At 48.9% G+C, this 16,433-nt stretch overlaps 1 protein-coding gene across 1 annotated transcript in view; it reads left to right on the top strand.

The window, feature by feature from the left end:
• Positions 1-16,433, top strand: part of SLC38A3 (solute carrier family 38 member 3) — a 42,208-nt gene that overhangs the window by 19,060 nt on the left and 6,715 nt on the right. The window contains exons 7-12 of the mRNA XM_084839599.1: positions 5,837-5,919; positions 6,818-6,876; positions 10,605-10,775; positions 14,488-14,567; positions 15,185-15,285; positions 15,877-16,001. Coding sequence (XP_084695725.1) covers positions 5,837-5,919; positions 6,818-6,876; positions 10,605-10,775; positions 14,488-14,567; positions 15,185-15,285; positions 15,877-16,001 — 619 coding nt within the window. The remainder of the gene's footprint in view (positions 1-5,836; positions 5,920-6,817; positions 6,877-10,604; positions 10,776-14,487; positions 14,568-15,184; positions 15,286-15,876; positions 16,002-16,433) is intronic.

The raw sequence follows: 16,433 nt of genomic DNA, 5'->3' as shown, positions 1-16,433 counted from the left end.
CTAGAACCCTTCAACAGGAAAGGAAAGGAAAGGAAAGGAAAGGAAAGGAAAGGAAAGGTGCCCAGGGCAGTCCAGTCCCACGAGCAGGGTCAGGTATTCCTATCACTTGACAGATTAGACTGCATCCATGAGATTTTATGTGGAGTCAGGCAGTGGTAGTGCAAAGACTGCTGGGAATGGATGCTGTGGTGGCTGGTCAGTAGAACTGTCTAGGGCTTTTCCTCTTGGCAAGTGGTAGGCAGAGGAATATCTGCCTCTGTGGCCACAGCCAGGGCGGCCTGAGCAGCTGGCCTGGCAGGAGCTGCAAGGCAAACGGGAGCAAGCACAATATGGGCTTGGCTTCTGATGTTCAGCACAGCTCTGGATCAGCAGGGGAAAGGGGCTGTGGGCTGCTGCAAGGCCTGGCAGGAATGGCCTGTCTGCACCTGACTGAGGCTACCTGTACGCACTTGGGCATCCTTTCCTCTCTAGCATCCATCTTTCCCCACCTTTATGTAATGTCTTCCTCTCCCCACAACCCCCTTTCTCCTCCCTCCTTGTGGCTCAGCAATAGTTAACATCTCGCTTGAGTAGCACAGGGATTTGTCTCCTGCTGGGCAACCTGTCACAGGGATTTCGCAGCATTAAGCCACTACTATTTTTGAATGATGCCAGCACAGAATAAACCCTCTGCATAGGATTAAACCAAAGTGACCTTTCAATCCTTGCACAACACATCACTTCCTCCCCAGCCCCTGCTCCGGATGCAGCAGCTGGATTCGTGCTTCTCCTTGCAGCCTGGCTGGGGCTTCAGCGCACGTTCTGTCATGCAGCATTTGGCCTGTGCGCATCTGAGAGGAAGAGACCAACGTTCTCTGCTTTGCGGAGGGGTTGATGCAGTCAATTGGTCCAGCTCACTGGTGGCTGGGGAGCCCGCCTCCTCGGAGGGCCTGGGCTGCAATCAACCATCCGCGAATGTATCGCTCCCAGGGGTCCTTTACAGCCCCCGGAGACGTGGCAAGTTCTGAGTTCTTAGGGAGATTTTATGGCCATGGCTACTGTAGCTGTGGGCTAGGAAGGGATAACTGATTGCTTAGACCAGCAATAGCTGGGCCCTGAGGATCTGGTATTCAGTCTGGAAATATGCATGGTCAGAGAGTGCAGAATATAACATATATTAATGGCAGATAAGGCTATCAATGGCTACTAGAGCCAACCTACATGGAAACGGGTTTTGAGGCAGTTCCGTTTAAATACGGATTTTCATGAAATTGGGTTAGCTCCTCAATGGCAAATGGTAGCCAGTAAGGCAGTGTATACATTAAAAAAAAAAAACCCGTTTGCATGTGGCAAACGAGTAGAACTAAACGTCATCAAATCGGTAGGTGCGGGAAAGCGAGGAGGCTTGCTCTCTGCCTGCTCCTGGCTCGGTGAAGCTTTTCAAATCAGCAAGGCTCTGCATACCTTTGCACTTTCATACATAACAGCCTTGTTAGGTTCCCCTCCTGATTCCTGCTCAGTGAATATTTAAAGAGACAGGCAGCGATTGAGCGCAGAGTCCTTTCAAAGCAGCAGGGCTGACTCCCATCCCCAGGGCCATGAATGACTTCTGTGTAGACATAAGCCCCCACCTCATGCAACTCTTCCTTTCCACAAATCAGCGCCATCCATGCCACCACCCCACTGAGGCCAGCTGAGGTCAGATGGACTCCCAAACTGCACTGAAGCTGCTGTGACTGGAAAACCTGCTGCAAATAGAGTATGAAAAAAACCCGGATTAGGGCAAGGAACGCATTAGCTACGGGGAGGGACATGTGTCATCTGACATGATTGACTTTGGGGCGGAGCAGAAGCAGAGTAAAACCCTGATGTTGGTGAGCCCCTTGTCACAATGGCTACAGGCCTCTCCAGGTTCAGAGGCACTCTGCCTCTCAATACCAGTTGCTGGGGAAGATGAGTAGAAAGGTGCTATTGCCTTCATGTCCTACTTGTGGGCTTCCTGTAGGTGTCTAGCTGGCCACTGTGTGAGCAGAATGCTGGACTGGATAGGTGTTTGGCCTGGTCCAGCATGGCTTTGCTTATGTCCTTAACTATCATCTGAGAACCTTATTTAAAGAAACAGTACACATCCAGCCTGCTTGGTTGCAGAGCAGAATCCTGAAAACCTGTTGGCACTTTGTGCTAATGTTGAGAAGAACTGGACTGAGGGATCTGGCAGTTAGGGGATGCCATTCTACAAAACGTTCATTCTTGGTCAGATGGGGATCACTGTAACTTGTCAGGCTAGAATCCACCAGCTCAGCAGAGGTGCCCGGATGTAGTGAAGGGAGGAGCCACAGCTCAGTGGTAGAGCACCTGCTTTGCATGCAGAAGGTCCCAGGTTCGATCCCCGGCTTCTCCAGGTAGGGCAAGGAAAGAATCCTGCCTGAAACCCTCGAGAGCTGCTGCCAGTCAGTGTCGACAATATTGGGCTAGATGGACCAATCGTCTGACTCAGTATAAGGCAGCTTCCTGTGTTCCTCTGTAGTTGGAGAATTGTCTGTTGCAGCCGACCTTTAACAGCAAACAAAGGTGGTATCTGAAAGGCCAAACCGGGTTAGCAATCTTCAAAGTAGGGTGGCAAGGGTGAGGGTTCAGAGCAAGCAGGGAAGGCGAGGAAGTGGGCCACTGATAGTGAGTCAAGCAGAGTTTACATGACAAGTTTCGCAAATTCAAACTGAGGGGCCTGTAAAACAGACTATACTGGTGGAAGAGGCCTACTATGAGACCTTGCTTTGCCTGCTGACATCCTGTTGGGAGAGGACTTCCCTTGTTCGTAGCGTTCCACAAGACTGAAGGGCTGCAGTTCTCTCCTGTGGCCTGCAACCTAACAGTGGTGCAAAAAGCAGGAGACCTGGTGCTTGTTCTCTAGTGGTCTGAGACTCACTGTGCCTGACTGGGAGTAAGGATTTCTTTCTCCAAGGCAATGAACAGTAGCTCCCCATCCCCACCCCACCCCCTTATATGTCTCTCTCTCTCTCTCTTCCCTTTAAAGGCTCCTTCCATGCTCTAGTCCCTTTTTTCTCAACCCACCAATAAAACAAGACAAAATTGTCTTCCAGAAATAGAATGTGTGAGGCATGCAAATTAAGCACGTTTATATATAGATGTGCCTAACTTGAAGACCTCATTCCAGTTGTAGGCGCTATATGGGACAGGACAGAATTCTGGATTCTTCTTAAAACCTCCTCCCTTTCCTGTGCTTCTGCCTCCCAGAAGGGGGTGTAAGATATTGAAATACCAAAGAGGATGTCTGCCAAGAAATGAAGGAGGGAGAAGGAGAGGGGGGTGGGGTGGGGTGGGGAGAGAGATCAGAAACCCCAGCCAGCCTGCCTTGGAGCCAAAAGCAAAGCCATCTCATCTTGCCTTGCTTTAAGCTCCTCTGGTTTTATAACTCCTGACAGGGCAAACGGCTATAGGACCTTTCCTGGGGGAAAGGGAAAGATCCAGCAGGATGAGCAGACGTCAGTGGGTCAGGATGCCTCCAGAGAGGAGGACATGTTGAATTTCATCTGCCCAGCCAGAACTGTCCCCCGAAGCTCTCTGCAGAGAGCAGCTTTGTTCAGTCAGGAGCCAGGGAGGCTGTTGCTGCCGCCTGGACTCTGCTGCAGTCCCGGGCACGTCAAAGCTTGGCACTGGCTTTCAGCAGAGTCCCAGTGTGCAGTGTGCAGGGCCATTGCTGCCTGCTGTGCCACCTCTGCCGGGTTTGGTTTGGCCAATAATCACGAGCATGTGTGGAAGCTTAGGACAGTCTTGTATTGCTTACGTGGACATCCCACCTTTCTTCCGGGGAGCTCAGAGCAAGAAGCATGGGGTCCCCAGGCGGTCTCCCATCTAAACACTGGCCAACCCCAAGCCTGCTGATCTTCAGCAAGGTTGTTGCATCTTGTCCTTTCTCACCACGCCCTGCCTTGCCTCTCCCTGGCTGAGGTTTGGACTGATGCTTCAAGGGCTGAGGCCTAGCTAGGGGCGGCCAAACCAAATGGGAGATCGCTATATGTGTCTCCCCCGAGGGAGGTGAGCAACATGTAGCTCTGCCCAGATCTCTCTAGGAAGGCCTCAGAGGCTAGAGCCACATAGGAAGAGTATTGCCTGGGAGCTGGCTGAAGTATTTGCAACAGAGCCTCCTGTAAAAGGCACAAGGCATTTCTACACCAGCCTAAAATCCTGCATTTAAAATGGGGCTTTCTGCTTCCGTTTTAAATGCAGGATCACCACTGACTGCCTTTACATGCGCTTCCCCCCGCCTTCTCCCCTTATCTGAGTCTTCGGTTATCTTTCATGGATCTCACTCCTCTTCTTGCCACTTTAAGTCTTTTCATGGAGGAAACTGAGGTGATCTATTTAAAAACGGAACAAAGGGCATTTAGTGCAGGAGGGTCACAGCAGGGTCACGGTGTCATGTAAAGAGCCTGTGAACTTCCATGAAGGAGCAATCTCAATCGCAGGATAAAAGCTCCATGTGAGGAAGCCCACAGAGAGAACAAATCGCACTCTATGACTCTAGAGCATGGGTGGGCAGCTTGAGGCCTACAGCTCCCATCAACCACAGCCAGCATAACCAATGGCGAGGGAAAATGGGAGTTGTAGGCCAAAACATCTGTAGGGCTACAAATTGCCCACCCCTGCACTAGTGTGGATTAAGCTTAGAGCCTCACTACCTCTTTCAGGCAACCCAGGCTAAAACTACTCAAGGAGCTAATAATGCCCATCATTAGAAGATGAATTCTTAGCAAAACAATGTTCATAATTACATGCAAAGATTAAGAAAGTTAAATTCTGTGCCTATATTAGATTAGAGGCATCAAATGTTTCTAATCTATTATCGGAACACAATTAGCCTCACGCTATTGAGCCTGTTTCTGGAATTTCAGGTTTCCAGGTAATTTGGAACTGGAGGGAAGGACTCAGGGCAGAAGTCAGGGAGGGAGTGAAGATAGTGAGAACTGGCGTTTATGCAGTTATGCAAGGGAGCAAAGAAGAATAGCCACGAGAACAGGATAAGGAGCTGTGTGGCCGTGGGACACGGAACAGCTCCTTCTCCTTTAGTATTTTTTAGCAGCACCTTATCCTAACACCCCATACTGACCACCAGAAACCCTACATAGCACATTTAGTTTTTGAAGTATACTGGATGCTGCCCACATGTTTCCATTATGTTCTTTGCTACTGTTCTAGAGTCTAGAAGATAATGCCATTTCCCACTCCTTTTTCTGTATCCTTGCTTAGCTGAATACTCGATGAGTATTCATGATGGGCTGGATCTAGAGCTTGTTCAGCCTACAGATAGTGCAGCGAAGACAGGAGCAGGAGCAACAAAGCTATACAGCATGCTCTTCAACCAAGATTTTTCTTCCCGATCTGTAATATGCAATTCTGAGGTTTTACATTTGGATGTCGAAAATGGAAACCTTCATTCACATTCTCAAACGTGCAAGTGGTCATCTGAAAACCAGAAGAGTTTGAAACCTGAATTTCAACTTGATGCTGAAGTTTTAGGTTCTGAGTGGATTTTCTGGTTTGGGGGTAGATTTTTGACTTTGGGGGAATCCAGGTGTTCAGGTTCTGGCTCTGATTTTGGGGTTTAGTATTGCTTATCCATTTCTAAACTAGAGCCAAAAAGAATTTTGGAAGAGCAGTGTTCATTCCAATTGTCAAGTTTAAAAGCTGCAAAATTACACCCAAGTTCAAATGTATATGCTGTCTCATTCCTGCTTTGGTGTCAGATACAACAGGGTTCCAAGCAAAACTCAGCTGTTGTAGTATCTTCTCCTCCTAAGTCCTAGAGGGGACATAACCTTGGCCTGTGTCATTTCAGGGACTGGTACATGAATGGCAACTACCTGGTAATCATGGTCTCCGTCAGCATCATCCTCCCTCTGGCCCTCATGAAGCAACTTGGTAAGTCTCCCTGGGCAGGGGATGGAAATGACAAGCACCATCTCAGGCCTCTGTCTAACCGGCCATTCACGGACAGGTAATGACAGCCTGGAAGCTGCTTCAGTGGGTGTGCGGTGAAAGAGGGCACCAATCGGGTGGCAGTCCCATCCTCATGGCTTTGGTATTCACACACATTCCTTTATGGTCTGGGACCACACCAAGAGAAGTGGCTTCCATGCTGCTATCTGTGTGTGTGAGAGAGAGAAGAGACAGACAGACAGACAGACAGATGGACAGAGAGACTGAGAGAAGGCGGACTTAGTTCTGCCTAGTCCTCCCAAAAAGCATGCAGAAGCCTCCATAGCTCCACAGGCACTGAAGTGTCCCTCTCCAGCCCATCGTGCCTTTGGGCCAATGGGGACAAGGGCGATTGACAAACTTTGCTTAGAAGTGCAGAGCCATCACCTGGGTTTGCGAAGGGGCTCCCTGAGAGCAGAATACTCTCCACCACTTTCAGGGTCGTGTATCTCAAAACCCTTCCCAAAGCCTAGTGCTCTTTATAGAGCAGCCTTCCCGAACCTGGTGCTCTCCAGAAGTTTTGGACTACAGCTTCCATAATCCCTGACCATTGGCCATGCTGGCTTGAGCTGGTAGGTGTTGTAGTCAAAAACATTTGGAGGGCATCGGGTTGGGGAAAGCTGTTATAGGCAATACAGACCAGAGAGAGAGAGACAGAGACAGAGAGAGAGAGATAGTGATTCATGAACCTAGATATCCACCTTTACTCCCTGGCAGTACCTACAACCTAGGAATCTGTCCCTGGACTGTGACCAAGATCAGGCCACCCCACACTATAGAGAGAAACACTTTCTGGGGACATTGCAACCCCCCTGCAACTTTCTGTTTTCTGTCTTTCCAGGTTACCTTGGCTATGCCAGTGGCTTTTCCCTTAGCTGCATGGTCTTCTTCCTTATTTCGGTGAGTTGTTGAAGGGCCAGCAGCTGCATGTGTTACGAAGGCCCCACTTATTTATTTACAGTGCAGTCCTATGCATGTCTACCTAGAAGTACATCTCATTCAGTTTAATGGGGCTGCCTCCCTGGTAAGTGGGTATAGATTGCAGCCTTGGTTACTGATTTATTTACACCACAGTCCTGTCTACTCAAAGAAAGACCCATTCAAGTCAATGGCGCCTACGCCCAGCTAAGTGAGTGTAAGACTGCAGGCTTAGTTATTAGCTAATTACATTTTTATTCTGTCCTTCCTCCGAGGAGTTCAGGGCAGCATACCTAGTTTCCCAGCCACTTCTCATCTTCACAACAAGCTCAGAGGTTGAGGTCACTCAATAAGGTTCATGGCAAAGTGGAAATCCAAATCCAAGTCTTCCTAGTCCTAATCCAACAGGCCCCAGTCTGGATCAGGACAGCAGTGTGTGTGTGTGTGTGGGGGGAGGGTTAAAGCCCCTCTACTCCTCATGCTAGGGTCCCAATCTTGGGGGTTGGACTCGATGGCCTTGTAGGCCCCTTCCAAGCCTACTATTCTATGATTCTATGATTCCTATATTTACTCTAGAACAGGGGTGGGCAACATGCCCCCCATCCTCTTCTGCCCCCATCCTCTTCACATGCCCTTCCCTCCATCCACTTCTCGGTATTTTCTAGCCAAATTTGGCCTTTCTAAAGCTCCATAGTGGTTTGCGACCATGTGGGTTTTTTGGCTGTTGCTGTCAAGCTGCCAAATTCAGTGTGCAGCGTGGAGGCAGGAGGACTGCGGCCCATGGAACGGGTCAGGGGGCTGGATATTTGTCCTTGGAAAAGAAAAAAACAGTAACATTTGTTGTGGATCCCACGCGCACCTTTCTCTGCTAGAACTCGGCTTTCACCAAACCAGGTACAGCCAAGCCCCAGAATTTGATCACAAAACCTCTCCTCTGCTGGGCTGTGCTCACACCGGCCACTTGGCCAAGAAGTGGTGTTTTGTAGCTGCTGCTGCTGCTAAACTTGGGTGGCTCCGGTTTTGCAAGGGCTGTGAGGATGTCACTGTGTGAATAGCAGTGAGCTGCCCCCGGCCATTTCAGCAACAGCCAGAGAGAGACACATCACTGCATTCCCGCTCCCTTGTCAGAAATGCTGATCTATTTCTAGGGGAAGGAAGCTGATGCCAGCAGGGTGTGGGGTGATGGGAAAAGGCTGGCAGCAGCTGCTGAGGCCTCAGGTGAAAGTAGTTGGGCTGCAACTTCAACGCACCCTCCCAAGCCCACGTGATCCACTGGGAACGGGGTGCCGGCACAGGTGGTACCTGCTCTGTGTGCGTACCCTTTTCACTCTTCCAAGCTGCAAGACAGGAGAGGTTCTATATTTAAACCAATCATCCAATCAAACATGGAATTCTGTCTGGCAACTCCCATCATCCCCAGCCAATGTGACTGGGGATTATGGGATTTGTAGTCCAACACATCTGGAGGGTGCTCATTTGGGGAAGGATGCCCTAAGGGAATCAAATAGGAAAACCTTGCCTTTTCTAACACCCCAGTCCTATAAAGATAATGTATAGCTATGATACCTTGCCAAATATAGCTGCAGCATGATTATCACCAGAGCAAGTCCATCCTGTTACTTGCACTCTGCATTAGGAAGGGTTGCAGCCAAACATTAGGCAGGAAGGGGCTGTGCTGACGTGGCTATCTAGCCCTGTATTGGCCAAAGCACTTTTAGAATGCCATACCTGAGCATTTCCTCCATTCCTACCACCACCATCCCTCTTTTCTGTCATGATGCCTGAAGTCAGCATCTTTTGCAAGCACCATACTAACACAAGGCCTTTAGTTTTGTGGCATCCAGGTTGTGGCATCCCCTCCCTAAAGAGCTTTAGGGCACAATTCTATGCATGTCTAGACAGAAAAAGTCCTACAACTCCCAACATTCCCCAGCCAGCCATGTTGGCTGGGGGATGCTGGCAGGTGTAAGGTTTTTTTCTGTCTAAACATGTGTAGGATTGAACCTTTAAGGTGCTAAGACCTTTGTACTTCGCTGAGCTTTTAAAAAAGGTAAAGGTGTCCCCAACCAGTCGTGTCCGACTCTAGGGTGTGGTGCTCATCTCCATTTCTAAGCCAAAGAGCCAGCGCTGTCCGAAGACGCTTCCGTGGTCATGTGGCCGGCATGACTGAACACCGAGGTGCACGGAACGCTGTTACCTTTTAGTGTGGGTTAAAGTTCTGTCTCCCTATATTTTGGCTGAATTGTTTTATGCTGCTCTTCATTTTAATGTATGGACGTGATTTCAGTAATTTGAATTCTTTTTATTTGAACCGTTCTTATTGTAATTTGAATGTTTGATTGTGTTTTATGTACTTTATGGTGGGGGGAGTTGTATGCTGCTTTGAGTTTGTTCTATAAAGAAAAGTGGGATATAGATTTTAAAAAAATAAATACTATGACTTCGTGCTAATTTAGTTGCTGGGGCTGCAGCTCCTCGGATTAGGCTGATAATTTGCCCTTCTTTGTATTATGACAACTTGTGCATCACGGCTCCATTTACTCAGCAATGGTAGGTCTCTGAGATCACTGATACTACCAGGTACTGAGTCAGGCCTTTAAAATCATGGAATGGGCTTAGAAATGATAAATTAGGAAATATCTATCTATCTATCTATCTATCTATCACATTTCTATACTGCGCAATAGCCAAAGCTCTCTGGGTGGTTCACAACAATTAAAACCATAAAACAGAAGAAGTACACAATACTCAAAGCTTGGCTATTGAGCTGTTAAAATGCATTTCCCTTTGGTTTCAATCACATCTTGGCTGGAGGTGCGTGTGTGTGCTCCAGTCGAAGGTGTGGCTCTCAGAATTCTCAAATAAGACTATGGAATGCTTAGAAATGCTTCCAGTAATGTGTTTGTCCTTACAGACCTTAACGTAAGAGCATAAGCAGAGCCCTGCTTATCAGACAAAAGGCCTGTCTAATCCAGCATCCTGTTTCCCACAGTGGCCAATCTTGCTTCTAGCATTGGCAAGTAAACACCTGTCCATGGTGGCCCTCTCCAAATATGTCTGGCATGTGTATTTTCCCCCACACCCCTTTGGCTTCTTGACTCCCTGTCCTGTCCTACTCTACAATATGCTCATGGCCTCATTCTATTCCAGCTCCATTTGGATGATGGCATTAATTTTCACCCTCATCCCCTAGGGATGATCCATCCTGAACTGGATGCTCTCCAGCTCCTGTGAGCTTTGCCCCAGGGGTCATTTTAAATGTTAGCCATTATTTCCTTCAATATCTTATAGATAGGTAGCTTACATTATTGTCTCATGCTGAGGCCTATCTAAGAAAAAATATGACTTGGCTGTGCAGAAACAGGCAAGTGGAGATCTTAGGGCTGATGCCTTGGTACTATCAGAGAGCCAGCGTGGTGTAGTGGTGAGAGTGATGGACTGGGAGCCGGGAGATCTGGGTTCTAGTCCCACTTGGCCATGGAAGCTCACTGGGTGACTTTGGGCCAGTCACAGACTCTCAGCCCAACCTACCTCACAGGGTTGTTGTTGTGAGGATAAAATGGAGAGGAGGAGGAGGAGAATGTAAGCTGCCTTGGGTTCCTTGCAAGAGGAAAAAAGGCGGGATATAAATGCAATAAATAAATAAATATTAGGCATTTGGTCAGAGTTGGCTACAGAACTGCATTGATGGTTTCTTGTTCCCACCTCAGGTCATTTACAAAAAGTTCCAGATTCCTTGTCCACTTCCTGACCAGGTCAATGCTACTGTCAACCCAAATTACACAGCAGTCAGCACGACTAGCTATCAGAATGACCACACCGTCGTCCAGGCACCTGAGGAAGAGCTCTGCGCTTCAAGCTTGTTCACACTCAATTCTCAGGTCAGATGGGTGGATCCATAATCCAGCCGGCAGGAATAGCAAATACATAAATATTTCTTAACATAGGTTGCAGATTTGTATCAAACCTAAACTGCTAAACTGTATCTGGTTGAACCAAATCTTTACCATTACTACTGCCCCTTTATTGATAATTAAATGGTTCTGTGGTTATAGAACCGAGATTGGGGGCTGGCACTGTACAGTCTGTAGACATGACATGATCATATGGCACAAATCATGGATGAAAGCGGAGGGGATTGTTAGAGGTGTAGTAAGGATGAATTACATGCAGTGCTGTTAAGGTGCAGAGGTGATGGTTCAAGTAGGGATGGCGGAGAATTCCTCCACAGACCCTCCGGAGTCCGTGGAGGAACAGAGTACTTACCTCCGCTTCTTGGAGGAATCCTCCCCGGCTGGATCCTCCTCACCGCCAGCTCCAGAGCACCAGCAATACAGCCGCCACTGCCGTATCGCTGGCTGAGGCTGACTGACTCCGGATGCAAATGGCGTCCACTACGTCATTTGCAGCCGTAAAGCTCTTAGATTAAGTTAAATGCAGCCGTAAATGGCTGCATTTAGCTTAAACTAAGGTCTTTATGGCCGCAAATGGCATCTGCTACGCCTGTGGTTAGGCTAGCCTATCGCGTGAAAAACCACAGACACAAATGGGGAGAGGTAACGAGTTGGGTACCGCAGGGCTCAGTCCTGGGCCCAGTGCTCTTCAACATTTTTATTAATGACTTGGAGGAGGAGGTGCAGGGAATGCTGATCACATTTGCAGATGACACCAAATTGGGCGGGATAGCTAATACTTTGGAAGACAGAAACAAAATTCAAAGTGATCAGGATAGACTGGAGCGCTGGGCAGAAAACAACAGAATGACATTTCATAGGGATAAATGCCAAGTTCTGCACCTAGGAAAAAGAAACCAAATGCACAGTTAGAAGATGGGGGATACGTGGCTCAACAACACTACAAGCAAGAAGGATCTTGGAATTGTTGTCGGTCACAAGCTGAATATGAGCCAACAATGTGATGTGGCCGCAAAAAAGGCAAATGCTATTTTGGGCTGCATTAATAGAAGCACGGCTTCCAAATCCTGGGAAGTACTAGTTCCCCTCTACTCAGCACTGGTTAGGCCTCATCTGGAGTACTGTGTCCAGTTCTGGGCACAACACTTTAAGAAGGATGCAGACAAACTGGAGAGGGTTCAGAGGAGGGCAACAAAGATGATCAGGGGACTGGAAACAAAGCCCTGTGAGGAGAGACTGAAAGAACTGGGCATGTTTAGCCTTGAGAAGAGAAGACTGAGGGGAGATATGATAGCGCTCTTCAAGTACTTGAAAGGTTGTCACAGAGAAGAAGGCCAGGATCTCTTCTTGATCATCCCAGAGTGTAGGACACGGAAGAATGGGCTCAAGTTACAGGAAGCCAGATTCTGGCTGAACATCAGGAAAAACTTCCTGGCTGTTAGAGCAATACGACAATGGAGACAATTCCCTAGGGAGGTGGTGGGCTCTCCCACACTGGTGGCATTCAAGACGAGGCTGGACAGCCATCTGTCAGGGATGCTCTGACTTGGATTCCTGCATTGAGCAGGGGGTTGGACTCGATGGCCTTGTAGGCCCCTTCCAACCCTATTATTCTATGATTCTATGAAATGGCATAGCAGATGCCATTTGCGTCTGTAAAGCCCTTCGTTTAAGCTAAATGCAGCCGTTTACGGCTGCATTTAGCTTAATCTAAGAGCTTTACGGCTGCAAATGACATAGTGGATGCCATTTGCATCCTAAGTTAGTCAGCCTCAGCCAGCGATATGGCAATGGCGGCCATATCACTGGTGCTCTGAAGCCGGCCGGTGGCTCTGTGGAATTGTTGCGGAGCAGAGCTGGCCAGCGAGGATTTGAGGGGGAGGGACAGATCGCCACCCTCCAAGGGTGGATTCCCCGGAGGAGGGGCAGGTAGGGAATCCACCCATCCCTAGGTTCAAGGAAGACTGAGGCCGCATCTATATGGCACCGCTTTGACCGTCCACCCCTTTGCAACTGCGCAACAATGCGGCTTCGAGTTGGCCTGCCCTGCGATACACTCGCGATGTACTGCGCGCTTCCCTAACAGGCTCGCCGTGCCCTTTTTTTTGCCATTATACTGAAATGCACAGATGTGCATTCCCATGAGCGTGGGGGTGCGACACTTCAGTAGCTGTTTTGTATTTGAGGGGCTCTGCTGTGTCTTTCCATCCCTTTTTAGGTAAAAAGTGGTTGTTTTGTGCTCCTTCATTTCCGCACCATCAATTTGTCAGTTCACCAGCCTGAGATTCTCACGATGGTTCACACTCACAAGCGTGAGCACTACGTGCCTAGCCATCACTCCAAAATGGTCCTCCCCCAAGACCCCCCGCCCCTGGCCCTTGGGTACTGAGTCCACAACCATTGCGAAGATACAAAGCTGCAGAAGTTTTGCACACTGTGCAAAAGTGTGAAAATGCCCCTCTGTGCCTCTGTAACTGCGCAGCTACAAAGGGATGCAGGGAGTAAAGGGGCATCACAGACTGATGCAGGCACTACGCACACCTACAATACGCCCATTGGAAAATGCTACATCGGTTCGGGGAAGGAACAGACGGCCTGCAACAACAGGGGAACCCACAGCAAACCCCCCAAATCTCAGTAAAATGACTCCTTGGAGCTCCGCATTTTCTGGGCGAAAACCACGGATGGCTGCAAAGTTCCGACTGCCTCATCTGTCATGAGAGACCTCAACTCGCACCTGCCCCAGAGTAAAACCCCGGTATAGATGGGGCCTGAAAAAGTGAGGGAATTCGAAAGAAGGAGAGGCAGGCAACCTGGCAACCTGACAGATAGACCCACTCTACAATGAGGCATTTATTGTGCACTCGAGATTCCTCACTCGCAGTAGTTTGCGGGTGCATCCTCCAGGGCCTCTCCCATGCTTTGCAACCATTATAGCAGGCGGGGGGGGGGGGGAGGTTTCTAACAAGGCAAGTCTGGTATTTCTGTGAATGGCAGCATGAAACCCTGGAGTATTTGTGCAATTCTGCTATACCACAGCACCACTTAGTGGATGTGTAATGGAACATATAAAAAGGCAAAGAACCCCCCCTGAAAAAATATGTGTACAGGAGCTGTACTTAATCCCACAAAGAATCTGGAAGCAGAAGCTTCAGTAAAGTGGTGGGATAAAAGCCTCTTGTAGAAAAGCCCAGAGAGGCAAGGAAGCAGTCTGAAGTATAAGGAGCAATGTAGCCAAAGGACAAAAGTGGCAGTGAGGGTTAGAAACAGAGAGGGCTGATAGCAGATGAACTTGTGCAGAGCTGGAAGAACAAGAAGAGATCTCTTCTCAAGGGGGTTATGAAGAAGCGAAGGCTTAGAGTTGGCCACCATCACTTCCTGAAGAGGCAGGTGGAAGAGTGGCTATAAGAGCACACTAAGACCCAACCCTCATTGATCCAGGGAACCCACTCTGTCAATGACACGTGTCCTCGCCTCTTCCAGTCATGAAAGCTGCTAATCTTCATGAGTACATATTGCTTTTTCTTGCAATCTCTCCGTCCCAGTGTTTACTGTAGCTATTTGAGGGGCTACGAGAGCATTGATCTTGGGGTAGGAACTTGCCCAACAGTGCTGACATCCTCTCTGTCTCTCTCTGTCTCCGTCTCTGTCTCTCTCTCTGTCTCGCCGCCCTTTGCAGACAGCCTATACCATCCCTATCATGGCATTTGCCTTTGTGTGTCACCCAGAGGTCCTGCCTATTTACACTGAACTCAGAGAGTAAGTATTTGAGCATGTTAATGATCCATCCCTATACTGAAGTGGAGAGGAAGTGGAGGGGGTGGGGTAGGGTGGGGTGGGCGGGGGGAGGGAGGGAGGGAGGGAGCTGAAGCTCCTGGGAGAATGCAACTGAGATGTTACAGGATCTAGTTTTAAGGCAAACACACACGCTGCATACGTCGTACATCAGGAAACATTCTGAATGGCTTCCCCCTGCACCACAGGCCAAACATGCAGCTCCAAGCCCCTAAGCAGACCAACAGATGGCCTGGGTGGTTGGCTCTGTTTAGTAAAGGAGCACATCTGTCCTTTATAAGACCCCATTTCTTTGTGTTGCTGCACATCAGTTCCCAGTGCTCAAGGGAACGGATAGCTGCAGAAGAATGTGTCTGGCAACCTGGTAGACAGATGACGCCCATGTCATCAGAATTGCTGTGGCCTTGTATAATGTGGCGAACGGAGACGCTTTCAGGTCTTGGCTCTTTTCGTGGACCTGGGTGCTTCTTTGTCATTGAGAAGGTGTGTAGAGAAGCAGTTGGATTTTGGCAGCAAGGACTTGTGCTTTTAAATGGTCAGGAATTCCTCTCCTCAGCACTGTGTTTCTGGATGTCTTTTAGCCCATCCAAGAAGAAGATGCAGTGTATCTCCAACATCTCCATCACTGTCATGTACATTATGTACTTCCTGGCTGCCCTTTTCGGCTACCTCACTTTCCATGGTAAGTCCCTTCCGCGATACCTGGGGAAAGGTGAGCGCTGGGGGGATGAGGATGACTTTACTGAGGCTGTATGCGTACCTCCTTGGAGCCTAACATTTCATTGTTTGGAGTTATAGGCAGCCCTACCTGTTCTTCTGATGGCCAAATTGCTTATCAGCTCAGAATGACAAGTGCCAGAGATCCTTCCACATTTTACAGTGCTTTCCCCATAGTCACCCTTATGTCCCCATTCAGCTTTTGGGTGGCCCCGTCCTGTGCATTTCACTAGAGGACTTCATCAAAAGTCCTTTGAGTCTTTCTGCCGCAAACACACTGCATTGCAATAACATCCCCCTTCCCCGCTTGATCGTGTTCTTTTAATGCTGTGCAGCACAATCCTGTGCATGTCTCCTGGGGAGTGAATGCCACTGTGTCTGATGGGATTTGCCCCCGTGCTAGGGTGTGGAGGATTTGTAGCTGCAGTTTGGTGCAGAAATAGCTAATGCCTACACAGCCTTCCCTTCTAAGGAGCAGTTCCAGGGTCGGAACGAACTCCTTGCCAAGTGGGAGGCTGATCAGTGATGACATGGTGTTCTCGGCTGTCCCTTGCAGGCCAGGTAGAATCAGAACTGCTACACACCTACAACAGAGTGGACCCGTTTGATGTGCTGATCCTGTGTGTGCGGGTGGCCGTGCTGACCGCGGTGACGCTGACAGTGCCCATTGTTCTCTTCCCGGTGAGTCCCTTTCTCAGCATGGAAGGAGGAGTAACGAAGGAGGTCTTCTACGCTACCTCCCAAAACCAGCCTGGAATCCAAAGTCCAGTCCCTAGACTGCATACCATCCTTGTCCCTAATCAGTGACTGAATCACAGAACAAATGTCAGTACAGCTCAGTCTGTATACACCACTGGTGACAGGTTTCTACAGTTACTCCAAAACTATACCACCTCGGCTGTGAGCACAGGCAGGAGAGAACAGTAGACATCTGTAGAAAATTAAGGAGGAGAAATAGAGGACTAGGGCACAATCCTATGCATGTTTACACAGAAAAAAGTCCTACAAGTCCCAGCATTCCCCAGCCCCACATCTAAACATGCATAGGATTACGCCCTTAGTCTCCCATGATTGCTGTGGTGGGACTGTCAGTTTATATGTTATCCCAGTGTC

The sequence above is a fragment of the Heloderma suspectum genome, chromosome 2 (assembly GCF_057233095.1).
Source record: "Heloderma suspectum isolate Gila_16-S chromosome 2, 16-S_ref, whole genome shotgun sequence".
Lineage (NCBI taxonomy): Eukaryota > Metazoa > Chordata > Lepidosauria > Squamata > Helodermatidae > Heloderma > Heloderma suspectum.
Note: the sequence above shows the minus strand (reverse complement) of the source record. Positions and strands in the feature narration are given on the sequence as shown.